The sequence below is a fragment of the Spermophilus citellus genome, assembly GCF_964194105.1.
Source record: "Spermophilus citellus genome assembly, chromosome: 17".
Taxonomy (NCBI): Eukaryota; Metazoa; Chordata; class Mammalia; order Rodentia; family Sciuridae; genus Spermophilus; species Spermophilus citellus.
The window spans coordinates 52717220-52740732 of NC_138199.1; the positions used below are offsets into that span (position 1 = coordinate 52717220).

A 23513-nucleotide genomic window follows, 5' to 3' on the forward strand; every position below is an offset into this window, starting at 1 on the left:
GTATTCCAATCAGACCCAAATTATATAAAGAGTTCTTAAAGGAGAGGGAAATGAATATAAAGATTAAAAATTAGATGATTCTTATTTTTTCTAATATGAAATTAATTAAATTTTTAAAAATACCAAAAATAATATAAAAATTACCATCTGTAATGTATTATTATTTGGACTTTTGGCTCTCTCTGTTTCCTTCCCTCCACTGGTTTTCAAATAATGGGATTAGAGCACTGAGAAATATTGGAGAGACTCAATACTACTGTCTTCTCCTAGGTGAATGTATAACATTAAAAGCGCACAAGGGAATAAGCTATCTTGTCACTGGAACATGTTCATCCCTGGGGGTGAAGCACAGCAACTGCTTAACAGCTGCCCAGTCATACACTTTAAGGCTGCAAGCAAAACTGCATCCTAGCTCAACCAGAAACTGTGGAGGAAATATTGTCTAGCAGAATAAAACTAGAATGGAATCCAGCCAAGAAACTGGAGAACATGTCCCTTCTATTTCGAATGGTAATTCCAAATGATCACAAATAGGTTTCTATTAATCAGATTCAAATAATGGAGTAGGTATTGATAATTACAGGGAAGGGACAATATGGAATTTAGCTCTTTTTTTTTTCCTACTAAAATCTAAATCTTTGCAGTAACTACTTAGGTGACTTGAACAAGTCACTTGACTTCTATGAATTTCCTCATTTGGGCAAAGATAATATCTATACCTCACAGGGTTGTCACAATAATGAAATTAAGCAAAATAATGTATGTAAAGGTACTAGCATAGTAGCTGACACATAATCTTTATGACATTGAGTTAGACAAGGTCTAAGATTTCTTAGATATGACACCAAAAGCATGATTCATCTTACAACTCAATAATAAGACAAATAACCCAATTAAAAACACAGAAAAGATTTGGACTGACATTTCACCAAAGAAATTATACATATGGACAATAGGCCAATGAGAAGACACTTGACGTCATCAGTAATTAGAGAAATGCAAATTAAAACCACAATGAGATATTCCTTCACACCCACTAGAACGGTCATTACCAAAAAGACACACAACGATGAGTGCTGGCAAGGATATGGAGAAAATGGTGTACTCTCCTATGTTGCTGGGGGGATATAAAATGGTGCAGCCGTTTGGAAAACAGTTTGGCAAGTGGTAGGCAGCCTTCTAAATGGCATCCAGTGATCTCTGCTTCCTAGTTCATACATGGTGTGATCTTCCCTTGAGTGTGGGCTGGACCTAGGTGACTTGCTTCTGATGGCAAAAAGCGATGGGAGGCGTCACTTCTGTGATTAGGCTATAAAAGACTGTGAGTTGGATCTTGTTCATCATCACTCCTTGTGTGCTTCTCTGAGAAGTAAGCTAGACAGGTTATATGAAATGGAAGGCAACATGTGGCCAACCTCAAAGTCTCACAACCCTCAAGACTGAATCCTGACTGACCATGAGTGAGTTTGGAGCTGACCCTTCCCTAGTCAAGCCCTTGTATGAGACCACAGTTAAGTTCAGTGCCATAACTGCAGGCTTGGGAGGGACTGTGAAGCAGAGGACCCAGAGACAATGTGCCTGTATTCCTGAGATCATACATTTATATTGTTTTAAGCTGCTAAGGATTGGAGTAATTTCTTACACACCAATTGATAACTAATATAGGCAGTTTCTTATAAAATTAAAAAAATTTACCATACAACCCTGCAATTCTACTTTGAGGTATCTACTCAAAAAAAAAAAAAATGAAAACATACATTCACACAAAGACTTGTATGTAAATGTTCATAGCAGCATTATTCATAAAAGCTGAAAAATGTAAACAATCTGAATGTCCATCAGCCAGCCACCTGATAAATAAAATTTACTGTATTAATACAATGGAATAAACTACTCAGAAACAAACTCCTGATACACACAGAAACATGGATGAACTTCAAAGAAGTTGAAGAAGCAACTTCTAAGCAAAAGAAGCCAGAAGTAAAAGGTTATGTATGGTATCATACCATTTATATAAAATGTCCAGAAATGAATATCTATAGAGACAAAAATCACATTAGCAATTGTCTGGGACTGGAAGTAAGATTAGAAGTTGACCACAAACAGCTACAAGAGGTTTTTAGGGTTATGGAAATATTCTAAAACATGGGGGTAGTTGCACAACTCTGTTAAGTTTATCAAAAAAAGTCAATGAACTGAACACTTAAGCAAGGTATGAAAATTATAACAAGATGAATGTTGTTTTTTTAAAAAGAATAAATATATACAGATTAAAAAAATAAAAATAAGCCAACAGCTAGCTATCCTCTATTGACACTACCTCAAAGGGAAGATTTGTAACTACACATTTATCAGCTACTACAAAGAAGATCATGACAAATGTATGTGTTTTTTTTTAAGCTATGACCAACCCCACAAATCTTAAAAGACTATCTTTTAGGAATTTAGGAACTAGTATATAGCTCAGTTATGGAGCACTTGCTTAGTACAAGGGAGGCATTGGGTTTGATCTCCAGCAACACACACACACACACACACACACACACACTCTCTCTCTCTCTCTCTCTCTCTCTCTCTCTCTCTCTCTCTCACCGAAAGACTAACTCCTCTTTGTTTTCATGCAGATGATTTCATGTTCTCTTAAATGAAATTAACAAAAATAAATGGTTAGGGGGCTGGGTTGCAGATCAGTAGTAGAGTACCTGCCTGGCATGTGTGAGGCACTGGGTTCGATCCTCAGCACTGCATAAAAATAAATAAAGATAATATGTCCATCTACAACTAAAAAAATATTTAAAAAAGAATAAATGGTTAAAAAAAACACAAGATGCATCTCCTACTTGGCAGTAGGAAAGGAGGCTAAAACAATTAATTATAAAATAGTTGGACTGACAGGATACTATTGTACTTAGTAATTTTATTATCAATTTCAGATACATACCTAACCACTGATTTTTGCTTTTTCTAAATTGTGCTATAATCCACAAGTATACAGATTTTCAAACTGTGGGTTACTTCTTTGTCATATTTTATGCTTCATTGACTATACTGTCTCAATTCCTATTCTGTTAATAACTTAATGAACTTTGCTAGGCTATAATTATCAATTAGTTAATGAGTGCATCTCTGACCTGCAAGTCAGCAGTGGTATAAATGCATATGGAGGAGTGCTCTGAGGGTTCATTCAAGGATGTGAGGACTTAAATTTCTCATAAATCAAAAGAAAAAAAAATAAAGAATTATCTTTCCTATATGGTCTCAGAGAAAGAACTAGCACAACCTGAAAGACTAGAAAATCAAGCTGATGGTGAGTAAGGGAGAGGTCATATAAAAATGCCAGAGATGGCTTTGGGCTCCAAGCAATAAAGGAGGTAATAAAAGACCATTAAGTTGTTTCCAAATTCGGGTGGGTAGGAAGTATGGTTACAAGCATGGACTGACTTAAGTTCATCAAAAGCCTTTCATATTTTCTCTAGGGCTGCTCTGAATTTACTCAAGGGGTAACAAAGGATAACAAAGGCATATCTGGGATTTCTGCTTCTGTAGACGCAGGTGCAGAAAAGCCTGGTTCTAACAAATCTTGTCAATGTCTTTAATGCCACCAGACTGACGAATATAGTGAAATATCTGTCACGATCCCATTTTTACTTTTTCAGTTGACATAATTAACAAATCTATTAAGGGTAAGGTCACAAATTATTTTTAATTATTAAACCATGGGTCTCCATATGTTACTGTTTAGACAGCATCACCCACTGCAGAATACAGTCTTCAAAACTGTCATTCCTGCAATCTCAAATCTAGATCCAACTGCAGTCAGTTAAAGCAGATTTCAACCAGGCAGCTAAATGAGAAAACATCTGGACCTACCAGTCAAACTGAGAAAGGTCACATGTTAAATCCAGATAATCTTGTTTATTGCTGTTTGAAGGTTATACACCAAGGGCTGGATTACCAGGGTCCTCCTTTAGGCCTGGCTTTGACATCTTCATTCATCTGCTGTGTGTGTGTGACACTTTAAAATCCAAAGCCTTAAAACTACTGTATTGTTAGTCACTTCCAAATGTAATTTTACTATCTCTGAGCCCAAATACTCTGTCAACCAATTGTTGGACTTCTGATTAAATGTGGGAAGAAACCGCATAATAGAACTGTCAAGGGTGAACATCTAGCATTTTAAAAACTGTTTTCAGAGACTGGGGATGCAGCTCAGTGGTACAGCACTTGCCTAGCAAGCCTGAGGCCCTGAGTTCAATACCCAGCACTAAAATTAAAAACAAAAAAACAGCAGGACACAGTGGTGCACAACGCCTCAAGAGGCTGAGGCCGGAAAATCATGAGTTCAAAGCCAGCCTCAGCAGGCACTTAGCCACTCAGCAAGACCCTTTTTCTAAATAAAATATTTTAAAAAGTTGGGGAGGGCTGGGGTTGTAGCTCAGTGGTACAGCACTTGCCTCTCGTGCATGAGGCCCTGGGTTGGATCCTTAGCACCATGTAAAAATAAATAAATAAAAATAAAGATATTGTGTCCATCTACAACTAAAAAAATTATTTAAAAGGGGAGGGCTGGGGATGTGGCTCAGTGGTTGAACACCCCAAGTTCAATTCCCAGTACCAAAAAAATACCAACAAACAACAACAAAAAACTGTTTCAAGTTTACATTTAGCATTTTTCTATCCATGAAGCCACCTGCAACTTTTCCATCAAAATTAAGAAAAAAGAGCCTGGTGCAGTGGTGTATGACTATAATACCAGCTACTTAAGAGGCTGAAGCAGGCAGATCCCAAGTTATAGGCCAGCCTGGGCAACTTAGTGACACTGTCTCAAAATAAAAGGACTGAGAATGTAGCTCAGCAGTACAGTGCTTGCTTAGCATTTGTGAAGCCCCCTAATACCAGCAAAAAGTAAGTAAAATTTAAAGAATTAAATTAAAAGATTGCTCTAGGACAGGTTTCAGGATGGTGATAAAGAAAGGGGAGCAGGTTTATCTTATGTTTTTTTCATAATTAGTGAATATTATTCTATATACGCACAGAGCTAAACCAAAATTGTTTATGTTGGAAGCAGTTCCACATGCCAATAAATACAAAACCATCATGAACACAGTGAAGTCAAGAGCCTTAAGACCTGCTTTGGTTAGATCTTTTAATCTCTTATGGGTTGTGGACTTCTGGGAAAACTGTACTCTTGGCCCAGAAAAATGTACACATGCCTGCAAACACAAAATTTAAAGGCTGTAAATAAGCCTTTAAATTACAGGTGCCTCTAGGATATTCTTTGTGTACTATAAGATAACAGTTGGCAAAATAAAACTTTTGACTTAAGTACCCTCAAAAAGAAATTTGAAAGGGCTCAGCAGATTAGTAAGGCACTTAGCAACTCAGCAAGACCCTTTTTCTAAATAAAATATTTAAAAAGGCTGGGGAGGGCTGGGGTTGTAGCTCAGTGGTCCATCGCTTGCTGGTACATGTGAGGCACTGAGTTTGATCCTCAGCACCACATAAAAAATAAATAAATAAAATAAAGGTATTGTGCCTATTTACAACTAAAAAAAATTGTAAAAAGAAATAAATTTGAGGGGCTGGGGCTGTGGCTCAGTGGTAGAGCGCTTGCCTAGCATGTGTGAGGCACTGGGTTCGATTCTCAGCACCACATATATGCAATTAAGTAAATAATAAAGGTCCATCAATAACTAATAAAAATATTTTTAAAAAAGAAATAAATTTGAAGTCTTATATTTCTCCTTTACATAAAATAGACATTAAGAAAATATTAGGGTGAAATTCCCATTTTCATTATAAGTTTACTTTTAAAAATAGATAATTGTTGGAGATGGGGTTGTAGCTCAGTGGTACAGCACTTGCCTAGCATGTGTGAGACCCTGGGTTTGATTCCCAGAACCACATAAAACTAAATAAACAAAATAAAGGTAAAAAAATAGATAATTATTTATTGTAAATAATGAAGGTTTAAATTGTTACTACATACTTTCAGATGTATCTGATGAAACATAAATTACTGCAATTTCATTTACTCCATCATAAATTAACAAATACATAAATTAGCTTTTAAAAAACTAAGGAATTTTCTCTTTCAACTTCTATTTCCAGTTCACTTTACCCATAGAGTCTTATCCCAATACACTACTCTTACATTCTCAGCTCTTCTATTGCTCAGTCTGTCTCTCTCCAACCAAAAAGAAGAAGAAGAAGAGAGTAAGGCTATTTTTGTTACCATGAAGTGCAATATGTCAAAAAAAATTCCTTCTGGATCAAATTATTAGAATCAACTGATTAAAACAATCATGGTATATTATAATTATATATATACATATACATATATATACACGTGTGTGTATATATTATATATATAATTTTTTATTTGTTGATAGTGTTCATTTTATTTATTTATTTATGTGCAGTACTGAGAATTGAACCCAATGCCTCACACATGCTAGGCAAGTGCTCTACCACTGAGCCATAACACCAGCCCAAGATTATATTTGCTAAGACAGAAATATTGATGCAGGAAGAAACATCATGACCAATGCCACAAAGTAAGAAGCCCAGAAATTACTCGCTTATTATACAGGGAATTTGAAGAGGGGGTACCTGTGATTGAACTCAGGGGCACTCTACACTGAGCCAAATCCCCAGCCCTATTTTGTATTTTATTTAGAGACAAGGTCTCACTGAGTTGCTTAGCGCCTTGCTTTTGCTGAGGCTGGCTTTGAACTTATGATCTTCCTGCCTCAGCCTCCCGAGCTGCTGGGATTACAGGTGTGGGCCACCACACCCAGCTATAATTCTTGATCAATAATTATCAAATATAAAAAGTAAAGTTTGGGGGGAATGTATCTCTCTCTTTCTCTCTCTCTTAGTTGTAGTTGGACACAATACTGCTATTTCTTTTATTTTTATGTGGTGCTGAGGATCGAACCCAGGGCCCCACAGGTGCAAGGCAAGCGCTCTACTGCTGAGCCACAACCCCAGCCCCCTCCCCCCGCCCTGGAATCTCTTAATGAGAAGATAAAGGATAATTTGCGAAAGTCTGATTAAAGAAATTATTGAGCTGACCCTTTGTTTGGCATCCTGAAATTACTTGCACTGTAGAGATGGGTGAGGGATGTGCCTTTCTTTAATGAAGTAGAAAAGGATCACTGCAAAAGAGAAGATGGGGAAAAAAATGGCAGTGGCTTCTAGGGCAGATCAGTTTTAGGAAGAGAACATACTGAAGTTGAGAACCTGGAAATTAATTCTCTTAAAATAATCCACATGCATTCAATCCTTGAAAAACCTTCCCAGTGTTTAAAGAACACAGTTTAAAAAAAAAATCCCATTGCCAAAATGTACTTAAATGCTCTCCTTCACTTTATTTGATTAATCAACAATTGTTTAGTGAGCACTTGTGGACAAGGTAAGGAATAAATGGACAAATCGATGGTTGGATGGAAAGGCAGAAAGAAAAGGGAACAAAACATTTGCTATCTGCTCAGAACTTTGGCGTAAAAGAATATGTCCAAAAAAGATTGTCCTTGCCATGTCTTTGGGACACAATAAAGTATAATAAGACCTGTCACAACACAAATGTACAAATTTGGCTATAACAGGATTGATGACTGCCTGCAGTTATCCACCCCACTCCCTTCTCAGATAAGACGAAGCTGAAGTTCTTAGTGCTGTGGAAGTGGGCAGGAAGTAACAGCTTCATGATCCTTCGGAACTTTTAAAGTTTAATGCATGTCAACTTCGTCCACTGTACACTTCACAGTGGTTGTTTTGTGCTTTTCCTAACAGCACAATTGCTATATTTCATTAACTTTACAATAATATGATCCCCATATTTTGTAAGATAAAATTTCTGGATCCTATCTACTATAGGGAGATCAGGGGATTTCATGTACTCTTCTCATCTCCAACACTATTCTCTTTTACGCAAATTACCCTACCCCCCAAAAAAGCCCCTGCTGGGTTTACAAATTATTAGGGAAAAAAAACCAAATTTATAAGCCAGGACAGGTTTTTGTTCAGTCCTCAGGTCAGTGGTGTGCTGGCAAATGCTTACCAACCAACACAGTGAGTAGGGAGGGTTTTGTTGATTTCAGTGGTATAAACAATCCACCATGGCCAATTTCAAGCTACCAGTGTAAAGTCAGCCAGATCACAAAATTCTTTTTTTTTTTTTAAAGAGAGAGTGAGAGAGGAAAGAGAGAGAATTTTTTTAATATTTATTTTTTAGTTCTCGGCGGACACAACATCTTTGTTGGTATGTGGTGCTGAGGATCGAACCCGGGCCGTACGCATGCCAGGCGAGCGCGCTACCGCTTGAGCCACATCCCCAGCCCCAGATCACAAAATTCTTGAAATTAATTAACTAATTAATTTATACCAGGGATTAAACCCAGGGGTGCTTAACCATTGAGCCACATTCCCAGCCCTTTTAAAATATTTTTTTTAGAGACAGGGTCTTACTGAGTTGCTCAGACCCTCACTAAGTTGCTGAGGCTGATTTAGAACTCTTGATCTTCCTGCCTCAGCCTCATGACTTGCTGGGATTTATAGGCATTTGCCGTCGTGCCTGGCAAATTCCTGAAAATTTAACAAGTAACAGTGAGCTGGCTCTGGCACACCACAGGGGCTATCCTTTTCCCCCTGCAGGGTCCCTGCTTCATGTAGCTATCAAACTGCACAGGGTCCATGATGGCCCAGTCACCACGGCTGGTGCCAAACCTTGTATGAGCTCAGGACCAATGGCAAGAGTGGCTGCTGTGGGAGTCAGCACGCTCCTCTGTGTGTTTCATGAGTCTGCTATCCCTACTGGAAGGAGGCACCAAACGACAGCTCCACAGAAGGAAAATGAGAAGGGGAAACTTCCCAAGGATCCAGTAAGGACAATGGGAGGACCCATTTTCCTTTAATTATTTCGACTGTTTATCTTCTTTTGCAGATACCAAATGCACACCTACACATTCCTCTTACTTCACTGTGCTACACTGTCTGGTTTAAAAAAAAAAAAATCCAGAGATGTGTTTTGTTAAAAAGTTTCAAGGAGGGCTGGGGATGTGGCTCAAGCGGTAGCACGCTCGCCTGGCATGCATGCTGCCCGGGTTCGATCCTCAGCACCACATACCAACAAAGATGTTGTGTCCGCCGAGAACTAAAAACTAAATATTAAAAAATTCTCTCTCTCTCTCTCTCTCTCTCCCTCTCCTCTCTCTAAAAAAAAAAAAAAGTTTCAAGGAGACACGGTCTCGGTTTTATTACCAAAAGAACCACTGTGTGACACAGTGGAAGCTCTAACACTCTGCCCAGTGCCAGCACATAAAGAAATCCCCTGTGAGTGAACTTGTGCAGCAATGCGCTGCTGATTTTGTAAGATAACCCCTGCATCCCATGAGTGACAGGCTTGATCTGGGCTTGAGAGATGTAATATTTTGATAAAAAACGGCACTTCCTTTTGAAGCATGTATTTGCGTGTGCTAAGCCATACCGCGGAACCTCAATGAGCGCAAGGCGAGGCTGATTCGGTCTCTCCCAGCTCGCTCCAGCCAACCTCCTTCACACATCTATTGTAGCAGCAATTAGCATCCATGAACCACAAATGTGGCTTGCTTTTTTCCCCTTTCAGCTGCATCAAAGTAGTGAGTACTTCTTATACTCACACAACAGTTGTACACCTCAAAAGGGATCGAGACTGTGCCACGGAAAGCTACTGAAGATGAGTGCCGTTTCCTAAGGGGGAAGTTCCTTAATCCAAACATCTCTACAGCATAAGGTGTCACAATTAGAGAAATTTTAAGGCCTTTCAATAAATTATCAAATTTGACTTTTCTTGGGGAACCTGGCAAGATCAATAACTCTAAGAGGAAAGAAGAAACCAAACAAAAACACTAAACACCACAGTACTATTAATTAAAAAGAGATCTCTTTCATGATGGGCATCATGTATATTTAATATTCAGTTATAAAGTCGGGAGACAAGGGTTTGGTGTGTTGATAGTGTCCTGCCAAAAATCATGTCTGCCTGGAATCTCAGAATGTGATTGTATTCAGAAACAGGGTCATTATAGATGTAATTAGTTAAGATTACACTATAATCTTCTCCATGAGGCCTTCTTACAGTATCCCAGCTCCTCCAGTGTAGTCTCAGAGGTGAGTTTTTGGATTACACTATAATCTTAACTAATTATAGTTAATATTAGGCTGGATTAGGCTGGGTCCTAAATCCAATGACTGTCATCTTTATAAGAGGAGAGGACATACAGAGAAACACAGGGAAGAGGGCCATGTGTGAACAGCAGCAGAGATTGGAGTGAGGCTCCCAAAAGCAAGAAAAATCAAGGACTCCCAGAAGCTAGAAAGCTTTCCCCGGAGCCTTCAGAGGGAGCATCATTCCTCAGAATGGAGAGAGAAGAAGTTCATGTTGCTTTAAGCTACTTGATGTGTAGTAATTTGTTATGGAAGCCCTGGGAAACTAACACAACAGGTAAATGTGCAACATAGGCAGGGTAAATGGCTGCTATCCATGGGTACTGAGGGATGCTGTATTTTTTCTGCCCCGAGAGCAGCTCTAGAATGAATAGCTAGTCTAAGTAGGAAGAGGACTGCTGAAAAATGGGGCCAGTCGAATGTTAACTGCAGAGAGCTGGCAGCCAAATTTATATTCCCTAAATATTCAAGGAGAGAAATCAATGCCCTTGGCAAATGCACATAGAATCACAGCCTCATAACATACATGCTCATGACAGGCCCTTTCCATTCATTTTCTAAGTGGGAAATGGCAAAGATGGGAATCCAGTGTCAGAGGAGGAAAGACTGAAAGATAAAGCTGTGAAAGTTCTACTTCAGTCTTCCACTCTTAAGTCCATGTCTTTACTTTTCTTTCTTTATTTAATTTATATATGACAGTGGAATGCATTACAATTCTTATTACACATATAGAGCACAATTTTTCATAGCTCTGGTTGTATACAAAGTATATTCACACCAATTCGTGTCTTCATACCTGTACTTTGGATAATAATGATCACGTTCCACCATCATTAATAACCCCCTGCCCCTTCCCTTCCCCTCCCACCCCTCTTCCCTATCTAGAGTTCGTCTATTCCTCCCATGCTCCCCCTCCCTACTCAACTATAAGTCAGTCACCTTATATCAGAGAAAACATTTGGCATTTGTTTTTTGGGGGATTGGCTAGCTTCACTTAGCTTTATCTTCTCTAACTTCATCCATTTACCTGCAAATGCCATGATTTTTCTCCAGGCCTTTGTTGAGCTGGCACTCCACCACCTTGCACCTCATCTCTACCTGCTCATATCCCTGGGTACAGTAGTGTTAAACACATCTCACCTCTAGCCCTGATCTTTAGAGGCTTTGATTTTACTGTGTTCCTTTGAGATCACAGGCCACATATAAGCCATAGGGATATTCTTTCTAATGACATGTTTTAATATTGCTTTAGCTTCTGTTTTTGACATCAAAGTATCGTGCTGACATTTTAGATTCAAGAAGAAGGTCCTAAAATCCTTTATATTCAGTGAAGTGCTTGCTATACTCCCAGCATTCATTGGATGCTAAACAAAAATAAAGACTTGGGGATCCCTGGGCTTTTTCCTACTGCTCAAGTTCAGTCTGAAGACAGCTGCAGTTGGACACTAAGGAGAAGTAATAATTGTTCATAGGTGTCAATGACAAAGCTGGAAAAAGGACTCTGAACCTCTTCACTCCCAGTGTTTTTTCAATCTAGTTGAATTATACTGCTTCATTGGAAAGCATTTTCAGAAAGATGTAAATGTGGAATATTAAGGTTCTTTTTTTCAAAAAGTTTGTAATGTAATGTAGTAAAATCTTGTCATATACAAACAATACCAGATAGAATATAACTAGGTATGTAAACAAGTACTAATAGAACATATTCCCAAAACTCAGCTCTGAGACTACACTGGGGGAGTTGGGATACTGTAAGAAGGCCTCATGGAGAAACAAACTTGAGTTCATGTAACTATTACCGTACATTATCCTTATGGACTTAAGTTTTCAGGAAGAAAGGAGGAATCAACTAAGTGGTAATACAACATTTAATCCACATATGGTTTTATTCCTAATTAATTTGTGTAAACTGCAGGGAAAGAAAGCTCAACTACATGTGCATGTGATGAGCAGAGCTGTTAAGAGCAGATATATAATAAAACTAATAAAAATAATATATAACACTATTATCTTAAAAATTACACACACATATATATATATAATTACATACATATATATATGTATGTAATTTTTAAGATAACAGTTTTAGAGTACCCACTGATGCCTCTTTAAGATATTTGTATGAATGCTGTTCCTTTCAAGGACCAAAAGCTTTCTTAACTCATCATATAATTAAAGTATACACTAGGCCAGGAGTAATAAAATTATGGTCTGCAGGTTGGCTCACTGTTTTTATTAATATTTATTTTTTAGTTGTAATTGGACACAATACCTTTATTTCACTTATTTATTTTTATATCATGCAGAGGATCAAACCCAGGGTCTTGCACGTGTGAGGCGAACGCTCTACCGCTGAGCCACAACCCCAGGCCCTAGCTGTCTGTTTTTGTAAATAAAATTTTATTGCTACGCAACTATGCCCATTCATTTTATGTATCTTCTTTGGTTGCTTTACACTATAATGGCAGAGTTGAAGAGCTGTAATACAGATTGTGTGGCTCACACATTCTAAGATATTTACTATCTGTCCCTTTACAGAAAAAGTGTGCCAATCCCTACACAAGGTTCCTAGCACTATATTTTTTAAATATATAATAATATTTGTGGAGTGGGAAACAAGTGAATTTATGCTAAATATTAACATCTACAATTTTTCTGAGTATTTTTATTTTGTTTTACAAATAATTCTAATTGGATAAAGACTTTTTCCCCCTAAAAATTAGTCTGTCTTTCCAAAAGAGAAAAGATAGAATGTTTCCATCAGGGCCTGAAATTTTCTGTAAAGTAACTAAGAGCTGGAAACTTGTAAACATGTACATGACATTTAATTTTTTTAAGATGTAAATTAAACATTACAATTATTCTGAATTTAAAGCACCCTAGACAGGTTAGTTTCTAAAAACTTTCAAAGGACATCTTTAAAAATGCTTCTGTTAAATTTAAAATCGAACAGGATTCTCTAAAGCATGTTTTCTATATTTGTTATTACAATTTAGCTAAATTTCTCTAATTACTTATAAAAGTATAATCCTAACACCAGTCTTTTTTTTTCCCTTTTGGTACTGGGGGTTAAACCCAGTACCAAAGTTAAGCAACCATTAAGCCATGTCCCCAGCCCTTTTTATTTAGAGACAGGGTCTCCCAAATTGCTTAAGATCTTGCTAAATTGCCTAGGCTAGCCTTGAACTTAAATCCTCTTGCCTCAGCCTCCAGAGTCACTGGGATTACATGTGTGTGCCACCACACCCAGCCTAACTCCAGTCTGTATGTGCCATTGAACTGCATGTGGCAGAAGTATCTTATTATGCAATGCGTATATCTTCTACCAGCCAATGCTACTTTTCAATTCTATTGCTTCCATAATTTAATGTGTATAATTTGAACACATTGATCATATTGCATCTGTTTTAAAAGCAGGACTCTGTAATCACTTTTTCCAAAGGTGTATAGCCTAAATTAAGAGTCAATATTAATATTACAGTAATAAATTTGGAAGTTAATCATGAAAGAATGGAATAATCCATTTCAATAATCAGACTAGACTAAAGTAGGCCTATTCATTTCTTTCTGAGTCTTTAGAGGAAAGAACTGTTTCTTCTCTCTTCCCCAAATTATTTGGGATGACTGATCATGTTTTCTAGTGTTTACCAAGAACAGCATGACACTTCCAGATCCTTAGCAACTGGAAAAAATAATTTCTACACACAGATGTCCCATTAATCTATTGACACGTTGTTGGAAGTAAGGTGATAGAAATGGCATAGACTGCTACAATAATCAAAGAGAATCCACACTGAATGGATCACAGAGAATGAATCTCCCTCTTAACTCTTCTCCTTAGTAATATCCAGAGCAGATTCAGAATGAGCAGAGGCCTACAGTCTACAGTATAGTTACTAAAGAGGTGCTACATCTCCTGGGGTTTTATAATATTTATTTAAATTCCTATTTTGAATGAAAATTACCTGGTTTCTTGTTTATAGTGAGGTATTCAATCTCATTCACCCCCAACTACTTGAAAAAAACAAAATCTATAGGCTACTTCTGCACTTAGAGCAAAATCTAACACAAAATGATAATTTCCCAGACCGATGGTTGTATAGGGATCACTATTTCAATACAAACTTAATGGTGCTGCCTACCAGAACTCAGAAGCCCTAACTCAGAAAGATGGAAGTCAAGGCACAGCTACCATTTGCCTCATTCTGAGTGTGACTCCATGGATGTCACCTTCAAGAAGCTGCATGAAACTGAAACATCATATGTCTTTCCTCAGCACAAATGACCACATCCTGTGCCAGGCAGCAATTTTCTGTCTCTGTGGTTAAAAACTGGTACAAATTAATGTATAGCTCGGCAGAGCTGGAATGTTAGTTGAAGCTGTGATTTGAATCTCAGAAATTTTAGATAAAGAACTCCATTTCTTGGTCTTAAGCAATCAAAGTAAAAGAAAAAAGACTCTGAGAAGACATTTTCTTTTCTTTCTCTAAGAAACACACATATATATGCAAATATAATTAACCCAGGACTTTCATTTAGTCACTTACTCAACAAATATTTATTGCACACTTACTTATGGGACAAGAACTGTTCTTGGTGTTGCACGTATCTGGCAGTGAAAAAGACAGTCCAAAATGCAAGGTCAATTAAGGATGGAAGGAGACAAATAATAAATGAACAAATAAATCTATGATAAGTGCCATGCAGAGAATTAGAATAGGGTACTGGGTTAAAATAGTAACTGGGTGATAACAGAAACCCTCTCTGAAGAAATGATATTTAAAATGAGATCTTAGTGACATTTATAAAGTAATAATGATTAAATTTATTGACCTAATTACCAGCATATAATGTGAGCAATGTAAACATAAACATAGTGCTTAAAATTCACACAAAAAACCTGAAAGTAAGTATTCCATAATGCCTTGGATGGTACAATAGAGGTGGATTTTTTTTTTCTTTCTACTTCAATGAACTTTCCAATTTTGGTATTAATAGAAAAGTATATTTGGCCTTTGCTCCTGTTCCCAGTTCTGGGCACAGAGCTCCTAAAACTCTTGCAATTTCCTTTGTTGGAGAAGTATCTTTCTTAATCCTAACAAGCCTCTCTCAATAGCACCTGGGTTTATGCTAATGACTAACTTAGGTTGGGGCCCTTAGATAGCTTCAGGATGAAACTGGTAACCAAAAAGATAAGTAATTCGATGGTTGGAACCTTCAGCCCCAAACTCCAGGAAGGCAGGGGGCTGGAGATTGAACTCTATAAAAATTCTGAACAATAAAGGGAGCTTTCAGGTTGGGGAACCCAGAGAAGAGCTGGGAAGGTGATATGCCTGAAGAGGGATCCCCATCTACCTTGTCTTATGCAGCTCTTCTATTTGGCTGTTCTGAGTTGTATCATTTATAATAAACCAACAATAGTAAGTAAAGTGATTTCCTGAGTTCTATGAGTCATTCTAGCAAATCATCATTTCTGGAGTGGGGAGAGTATTTGTGGGAACCTCTAAATTTGCCCAGGTTGTACAGAGGTATGGGTAACCTAGAGACTTGGTACTTAAAATCAATGTCTGAAATAGGGATAATTATGTGGGATTTAGCCCTTAACTTATGGCGTCTGCTTTAAGTCTGGGAATTAATATTGAAATTGAATTGAATTGTGGGACATCCATCAAATGAACTATTGTCTGAAGAACAAACTGGTTGTTCATGTTGACAAACATTCCAGAATTGGTTTTAGGAGCTGGATTTGCTAGCCCAGTGTTGACGCAAAGAAACATGTGGTTTGGAATGAAAAAGGATAGGGGATATGGAAACATTGATCACTGGGGGCCATATGGTCACTCGTGGTATGGAGCAGCAGCTACTAATGGTAAAAATTATCAGTGGAATTTAGAAATGGACCCAACTCCTGAGGAATTGGTTCACTGGATGCATTAGGAAATGCCAACTAATAGGGTAAAAGTGAAATATGTAATCCTTTCTTTATCTATAATAGCTAAAGTGAAAGAAAAAGAGAGCATTGGGTCAGATTTTGACACTAGACCAAACTCAGGTTCCAGTTGCCCTGAGCTTTGGATATTAGATTCAAAGCTGCACCCAAAGGGGAATATTTAGAAATACTTATTGGGAACAATAGAAAAACTCATAAGATCTTTAGACACCAAGAGAGTGATCCAGATAAGAGAGGGGAAAACCAAAGAAAGTACTGAAACCAGAGGATATAGTATAAAAGACTATTTTATAAATCAGTATCATTATCTTTCTGAAGAACCCTTACAAAAATGGATTGTGAGAAAAACTAATTTACAGGCAGTATGTTGGGTTTTTGTTTTCAGGTTTTGTTTTTCTTTGTGGTGCTGGGGATTGAACCTAGGTCCTGGTGTGTGCCAAGTATGTGCTTTAACATTGAGCTGCAGTCCCTGCTCTGTATCTTCGTTTTTAAATGCTGATGAGTGGAAGAGCATGTTTGGGTTGATGTAGTATCCAGAGCTCACTATGGAACAATCACAGATGGCTACACATAGTCTAGACAATACTTTATTCCTGAGGGAACCACCTGTCTAGCTTTCAATAAAGCTACATTATTTACATAAACTCAGGTGCTATTGAAAGCCATTGTAAGGTCTATTTACTCCAATAAGTGTGTCCAACTCCCCCTACAAAAGTTAAATGGAACATCCCAGATGAAAAAACTGATATGTTTCACAGTTGTGGAACTGGATTTATAATAATTAGGGTATTTACTTGCTGAATATGCCCATTCCCCAAGTCATGATAAATGCCAACATTAAGACGGTATCTAAGAATGTACATATTGGCTATGGTATGGTTAAGTTAGTACAGCCACAGAGAAAATGAGAATGAAGTTTAGAAGGAAAAAGTTTATTATACTCAGTATATGTCATACAGGGTGTAGCACTAGTGTAGTCAGGAAGAAAAAAGAGGAAAGAAAGCTTTAGGCCACAGCTTTCATTGAGGTTTCTGTAGGAGGGCAAGGCAGGACAAGGTAAGCAGCTTAGATAGGTCTGTGTATGTGCGTGTATGTGTGTGTGTGTGTGTGTGTGTGTGTGTGTGTGTGTTGCTAGGAATTAAACCTAGGGGTGCTCTATTGCTGATTTACACGCCTAGTCCTTGCATTTTTTTTTTTTTTAAATTTTGAGGCAGGGTCTTGCTAAATTGCCCAGATTGACCTTGAATTTTTGATCCTACTGCATCAACCTCCAGAGCACTGGGATTATAGACATGGGCTACCACACTGGCTAGGATAGGCTATTTGAATAATCTTATTAGACTTGGGAGGATAGGGATGGTTTCTAGTTGGCAGGTACCAGAACTTAGGATGATTTAGAGCCGGGAAAATATTGGCTTGGTGTGTGAAAGGTAGATAAGGAGATAAATTGGGTTATAGTTTCAGGACTGGTTGGTTTGCATATATGAAAAGCATGATCCTAGATGAGACTTTTACTACATCTAAGAATTGCCTATCCTTGGGAGGAACAGGTCTATTAGGCCCTCAAATTACAAAGCATCAAAAACACAAATAATAAGAAAATAGAGTATAATTAATTGACCTCATGATGAATGTATGTCAAGTAGACAAATACAGATGCTAAGAAAATGCAGTTGGTACAGGGGGACACCCCAGATTACTTTACTGAAAAACTGAGCCACAGTTCAAGAAGCCTTTCTGAATTTTCTGTCTTAGTTTCTCCTCATAGGTCTTACAGATACCAATAATAATGTTAGATTGATTAATAAGAAAATGGGGGAGAGCCAAAGGACTCATCCCATCAAAGTTGATGTTTATTAAGAAGTAAGCTGTGGGCTGGGATTGTGGCTCAGTGGTAGAGCACTTGCCTGGCATGTATGAGGAAATGGGTTCGATTCTCAGCACCACATAAAAATAAATAAATATCCATCAACAACTAACAAAATATTTTAAAAAATTAGTAAGCTGAACTAAGGAAATCTTCATGGGGTGAAAAAAAAGAGGTAAATAAGAGGGGGAGAATCAAGGAACTCATTTCTAGCAGGGTGTTATTAAGAAGTGTGTTAGGGGATGGGGATGTGGCTCAAGCGATAGCGTGCTCGCCTGGCATGCGTGCGGCCCGGGTTCGATCATCAGCACCACATACAAACAAAGATGTTGTGTCCGCTGATAACTAAAAAAAATAAGTATTAAAATTCTCTCTCTCTCTCTAAAAAAAAAGAAAGAAATGTGTTAAATAAAACACACATCGATGGTTGAAACAAGGTCTTAACAGAGACTATTTAAAGTTGGGTGGACAAAAAGGAACCCCTGTTGGTCTTCCTGCATTGAAGGGCCCCAAACAAATTCACTTTATTTGCTCCAGTTGGGGAAAAAAATTGAAGCCAGAAGACAAAGATGATAATGAGAAATCTAACCTTAATTGCTTGGGGCAATAGGCAGATTAATCATGACAAATATTGAAAAAGGGCCCTAATAGTTGCCAATGCCTATAATCCCAGAAACTTGGAAGGCTGAGACAAGAGGGTCACAAGTTAAAAGCCAGCCTCAGCAGATCAGTAAGACCCTGTCTCTAAGTAAAAAAACAAAACAGAGGTGCAAATGTAGTAAAGCATCCCTGAGTTCAATTCCCAGTACAACAACAACAACAAAAAAGCAGGGGAACCCAACTGCACCCTAGGGACCTAAAAGCCCTTTTGCACAAGAGAAGATAAAATGGTCGAGAGAGAGAGAAGTTGTTTCTGGGACTCCGTGACATGGAAGCTTCATATATTATGGTACGAAAACTTACTGGCAAAGCCCTAACACAGATTTACACTAGATTAGAGAATATAGAAATATGAGAGTTGAGAGGGTTAAGGTGGAGATTTAGATGAAAAGGAAATTCTCCAAACATCGATGGAAACTGCCACTATATTTGAAGGACAAAAAATAATCTTAAACCCTAAGATACCCATGATGTCTTGGGTGATATCACAGAAATGCTCTAATGGGGAGGGCCATGCACAGAAGAGTTCTATCATAAAATGGAAATGGTTTCTTCAGGGTGATGCTACCTGGGAATTGAAGGAAGAAATTCACAAGCATCAAGCCTCTTCTCCCATTTAGAACTATGTGAGAAGTTGTCAGATTCTAGTGACACTCAGTCAGTACCCTATAAAGTAGCCCTTGACTGATCAACAAATTGCTGCTTGGTTTTAGATGGCAGTTCTAAGGAAAAGGGACAACAACATCTTTGGAATACACTTCTCTGATTGAAGAAGGTGACAGCAAATCAGTTTGATGGGCTGAATTACTTTTGTTTTCCAAGCAGTCATGGAAGAACTGAACAATATAAGTACCTTTGTTTCTACTGAGTCATGGGTAATGGTCAGTGCCTGGTCATATGGCAAAGCAAAAGGGAATGGAAAATTGGCTTATTAAGGGAATTCCTGTATGAGGCACAGACTTATGGAAATCACTATGACAGAGAGAAGGAGAAATAATAGCTGAGGGCAAAGAAATGAACAAATGGGTTATGTAGCAAGTTCTCTGAGTTATCCGAGCAATTTATTGAGCCTGGGGGTGGGGCAGTGGGAACCCTCAAGTTTGCAGATAAATCAGACAGAAGTGTAAGTAACACCTGGGAACCCAATACTTGAAACTGGCATCCAAGTGGGGACAGTCTTGTGGGACTGAGCCCTTAGCCCACAGGGCCTGTGCCAACTCTGGGAGTTAGTACCAGAATTGAATTGAATTGAATTGTTGAACACCCAATTATTATATGGAGAATAGGAGAACTGGCTGTTGTGTTGGAAAACACCAAGACAGACTTTCTATAATGAATATGTACTACTTTAAAATGGAAAAGAGTACAATAAACATTTTTTAAATAAAGTTAATATAACTTGCTGATATACTAAATGCAAATACTTGTGAAACAAACAAATCAGAATCACTTCTAACTAAACCCACAAATGCAACTTTCCCTTGGAGAGCTAATTTCTCCTTCAAACTAACCTTTGACCATATTAAAACCATTAGATTTAAGCCGTACACTATGGCTCACCTCCTGTATCTTCATCTTCATTGGTTGGGGCTTCTGCACTGTCCACATTTTCTACTTCATGAGGTTTGGTTAAATTGTAGTCACTCAAAACTGTTGGACTTTCTAAAAAACAAAAAGAGTTCTAAGTATGTGATAAACTTTAAAGAATTTTTATGAATATATATTAAGTACATGTCATTTCATGTTCAGCTTTACAGAATCCTTTAGTAATAAACAGTATGCCTTCACATATATCTAAGTGGGACCTGTGTGAAAACTTTTCAAGTGGAGAACTACACATGGGGTTCATGGCACCTTCCAATACATGCAAGTATCTTTAACATTTCTTCCACCAAAGTTCAAAATCACTCATGTTCTTTCTGGACAGAAATTTTTTTCTTCATTCGTATCTCATGATATTCAGCAGAATGCCATTGCTATTTATGTCCAACTATCAATATGCAGTAATGAGAAAGATTGAACTTGGAAACACTGATATGATCTTGGGAAAAATGTTGTTTTGAACTTTTAATAAATTCTGACAAGGCTATAGATATGAACAAGTCATCATGCCTATCCTACCTCCAAGGAACTTATACTTTGCAGATATGGATAAGAGAAGCCTTCAACCATAATGGAAGGCAGACTCAGATACAGGGTGGAAGGAAACAAAGTGTAGTGGGAGTTCATAAAGGAAAGAGAGCAGGCACGATGAAAGTATTCTTAAATAAATAGAAAGCTTGGTAAACATCAAGTTTAAGGGAAATATAATTTTGTTACAATAAATACCGATAATACTAGATGTAAGAGAAAAGGAATACTGTATCTGGAATTATTTTCACATGTAAGCTTAACAAAGAGCTTAACAAAAAGATGATAGCAGAGGTAATGAACTGAGGGCTGGGGTTGTGGCTCTGTGGTAGAGCACTTGCGTGGCACACGTGAGGCACTGGGTTCAATCCTCAGCACCAAATAAAAAATAAATAAATATGTCTGGGGTTGTGGCTCAATGGTAGAACGCTTGCCTCGCACCTGTGAGGAACTGGGTTTGATCTTCAGCACCACATAAAAATAAATAAATAAACAAAATAAAGGTATTGTGACCATCTACAACTATAAAAATATTAAATAAATAAATAAAGGTTTTGTGTCCACCTACAACAAAAAATATTTTTTAATAATAAGTAATGAACTGATAAATTACTTTCTATCAAACTCCTTCCTAGGATTCCATAAAATATTTACTGAATACCTATTATTGCAACAAATAATTAAAGACACTGAATCCTGTGGCATTTAAGCTGGGGCAAAATAAGAGAGGTAACTAGAAAATCTACAGAGGCATGATGAAACTCATGGTGCAGGATATGTACTGGAATGTACATGTAAAACAGAAACACATTTCATAAAGTCCATGATGAAGAGGCTCTGAAAATGTTGTAATCATGGACTAATTTTTTTGATTTATGAATACCTAAGAGTCTAATTTCTGCATATTATAATGTGTATTCTATAAAAGTGGTCACTTTTCTCAAGCTTGAAATGACTAACATACAGTAGGCTCTTGATCAATTAATGCAAGGTTCATGTTCAATTAAATATGAGATTATAGCTCACAATTATACAAAACACTTAAGTAATACATTTTGTAATATACCATAAATTTTGATTCAAGCAAAGTGAGTTAATTGATGGAGAAATCATAGAAGTATTTTTAGGAAATAAATTATTTTAAATGTTTATAGTTTATCCTAGAGAAGGGGGTCAATGAACTATAGCCCAAAGGCCATGTGTGACTCTGGCCTGTTTCTATACGGGTTAAGGAAGCAGGAATGGTTTTTACATTTTTTTTTCACTAATTAAAAAAATTTTTTTAGTTGTAGATGGACACAATACCTTTGTTTTATTTATTTATTTTTATGTGGTGCTGAGGATCAAACCCCACACATGCAAGGCACGTGGTCTACCACTGAGCTACGAACCCAGCCCGGTTTTTATATTTTTAAAGAGTAGTAAAAATACAAAGAAGAATATGGGACAGAGACTACAAGTGGCCTGAAAGTCTAAATTATTTACAATCTAGCATTTTACAAAAACAAAACAAACAAAAAAACTGTTCTACAGTAAAACACAAGTCATTCAAAGTTAAGTTACCATAACATTCAACAAAAGTTGTCTTTATCAAGATCAACCAGTTGAAAAATTTTAAAAAGGAAAAGAAAAACCCAGTATTCAATATTAGGCAGAGTGCTGTTAGGCTCTATTTTGCAAAAGAATTCATATGATCTAAATGAATGAGTTACTTTTTTTATAAGCAAAAGCTACTTTTTATTTTTTGTTTTGTTTCGTTTTGGTACCAGGGATTGAACCCAGGGACACTTATTCATTGAGCCACATCCCCAGCCCTTTTTATTTTTTTATTTTGAGGCAGGGTCTTTCCAAGTTCCTTAGGGCCTCACTAAGTTGCTGAGTCTGGCTTTGAACTTGCAAAGTTTTGCCTCAGCCTCTCTAGCCAATGTGCCATTAAGTCAGGCTGACAACAGTATTTTTACTATAACCAGAATAAGAACACTCCTCTTTCTTTGGTATTATCAGCAAAGGTATGTTTTTAGAAAGGAAAGACCCATGTTACCTGAGGGCGCAGGCTGCTCCTGCGTGTTTTTCAGTTCCACATTTGATTGTATATCTGAAAAGAAAGATTATAAATAAATGGATAGGGTACACTGACACAGATTTCAGCATTCCAAATTTAATAAGGATCCCATTTTGAAAACTTAGCGGCAGAATTCCTCTTTCAGATCAGGACTACACTTCCTCTAAGCTCTCCTTAAAAGTGCTTCAAGGAGAAGGAAATGAATTATTGATGCAGCAATGTTACTCTGAGAACTTTCTCCCAGAAGTTACTTATACAAGAACAGTGTGCAAAATGCAGAGCCCAATAGAGACAATCCAGATATCCTATTCTTCCTCCCAATATTTTATTATAAATATTTTCAAACATACAGATAGAAAAGTTAAAATAATTACACAGTGAATATGCATTACCCGCTGACTAGATTTTATAATAGTATTATGCTATTTTTTGCTTTTTCATATATTTTTCTCCTATCCATTATTTTACTCCATCTATCAGTTCATCTTACTTTTTTGAAGCATTTTGAAAGAAGTGGTAGATATTGGCATATTTCACATCTAAGACTTTAGCATGTATACTATTAACAACTAGAGTTCCATATTTATTTATAAGTTTTTTTTAAGGTAAAAGTTAAATAGAGATGGGTGTGGTGG

General features: G+C 37.2%; 1 protein-coding gene across 1 annotated transcript in view; it reads right to left on the bottom strand.

Annotated features, from left to right (window-relative positions):
* IKZF3 (IKAROS family zinc finger 3) overlaps window positions 1-23513 on the bottom strand; it is an 87235-nt gene that overhangs the window by 35751 nt on the left and 27971 nt on the right. The window contains exons 2-3 of the mRNA XM_081272565.1: window positions 22858-22911; window positions 20247-20348 (exon numbers count right to left, since the gene is read on the bottom strand). Coding sequence (XP_081128691.1) covers window positions 20247-20348; window positions 22858-22911 — 156 coding nt within the window. The remainder of the gene's footprint in view (window positions 1-20246; window positions 20349-22857; window positions 22912-23513) is intronic.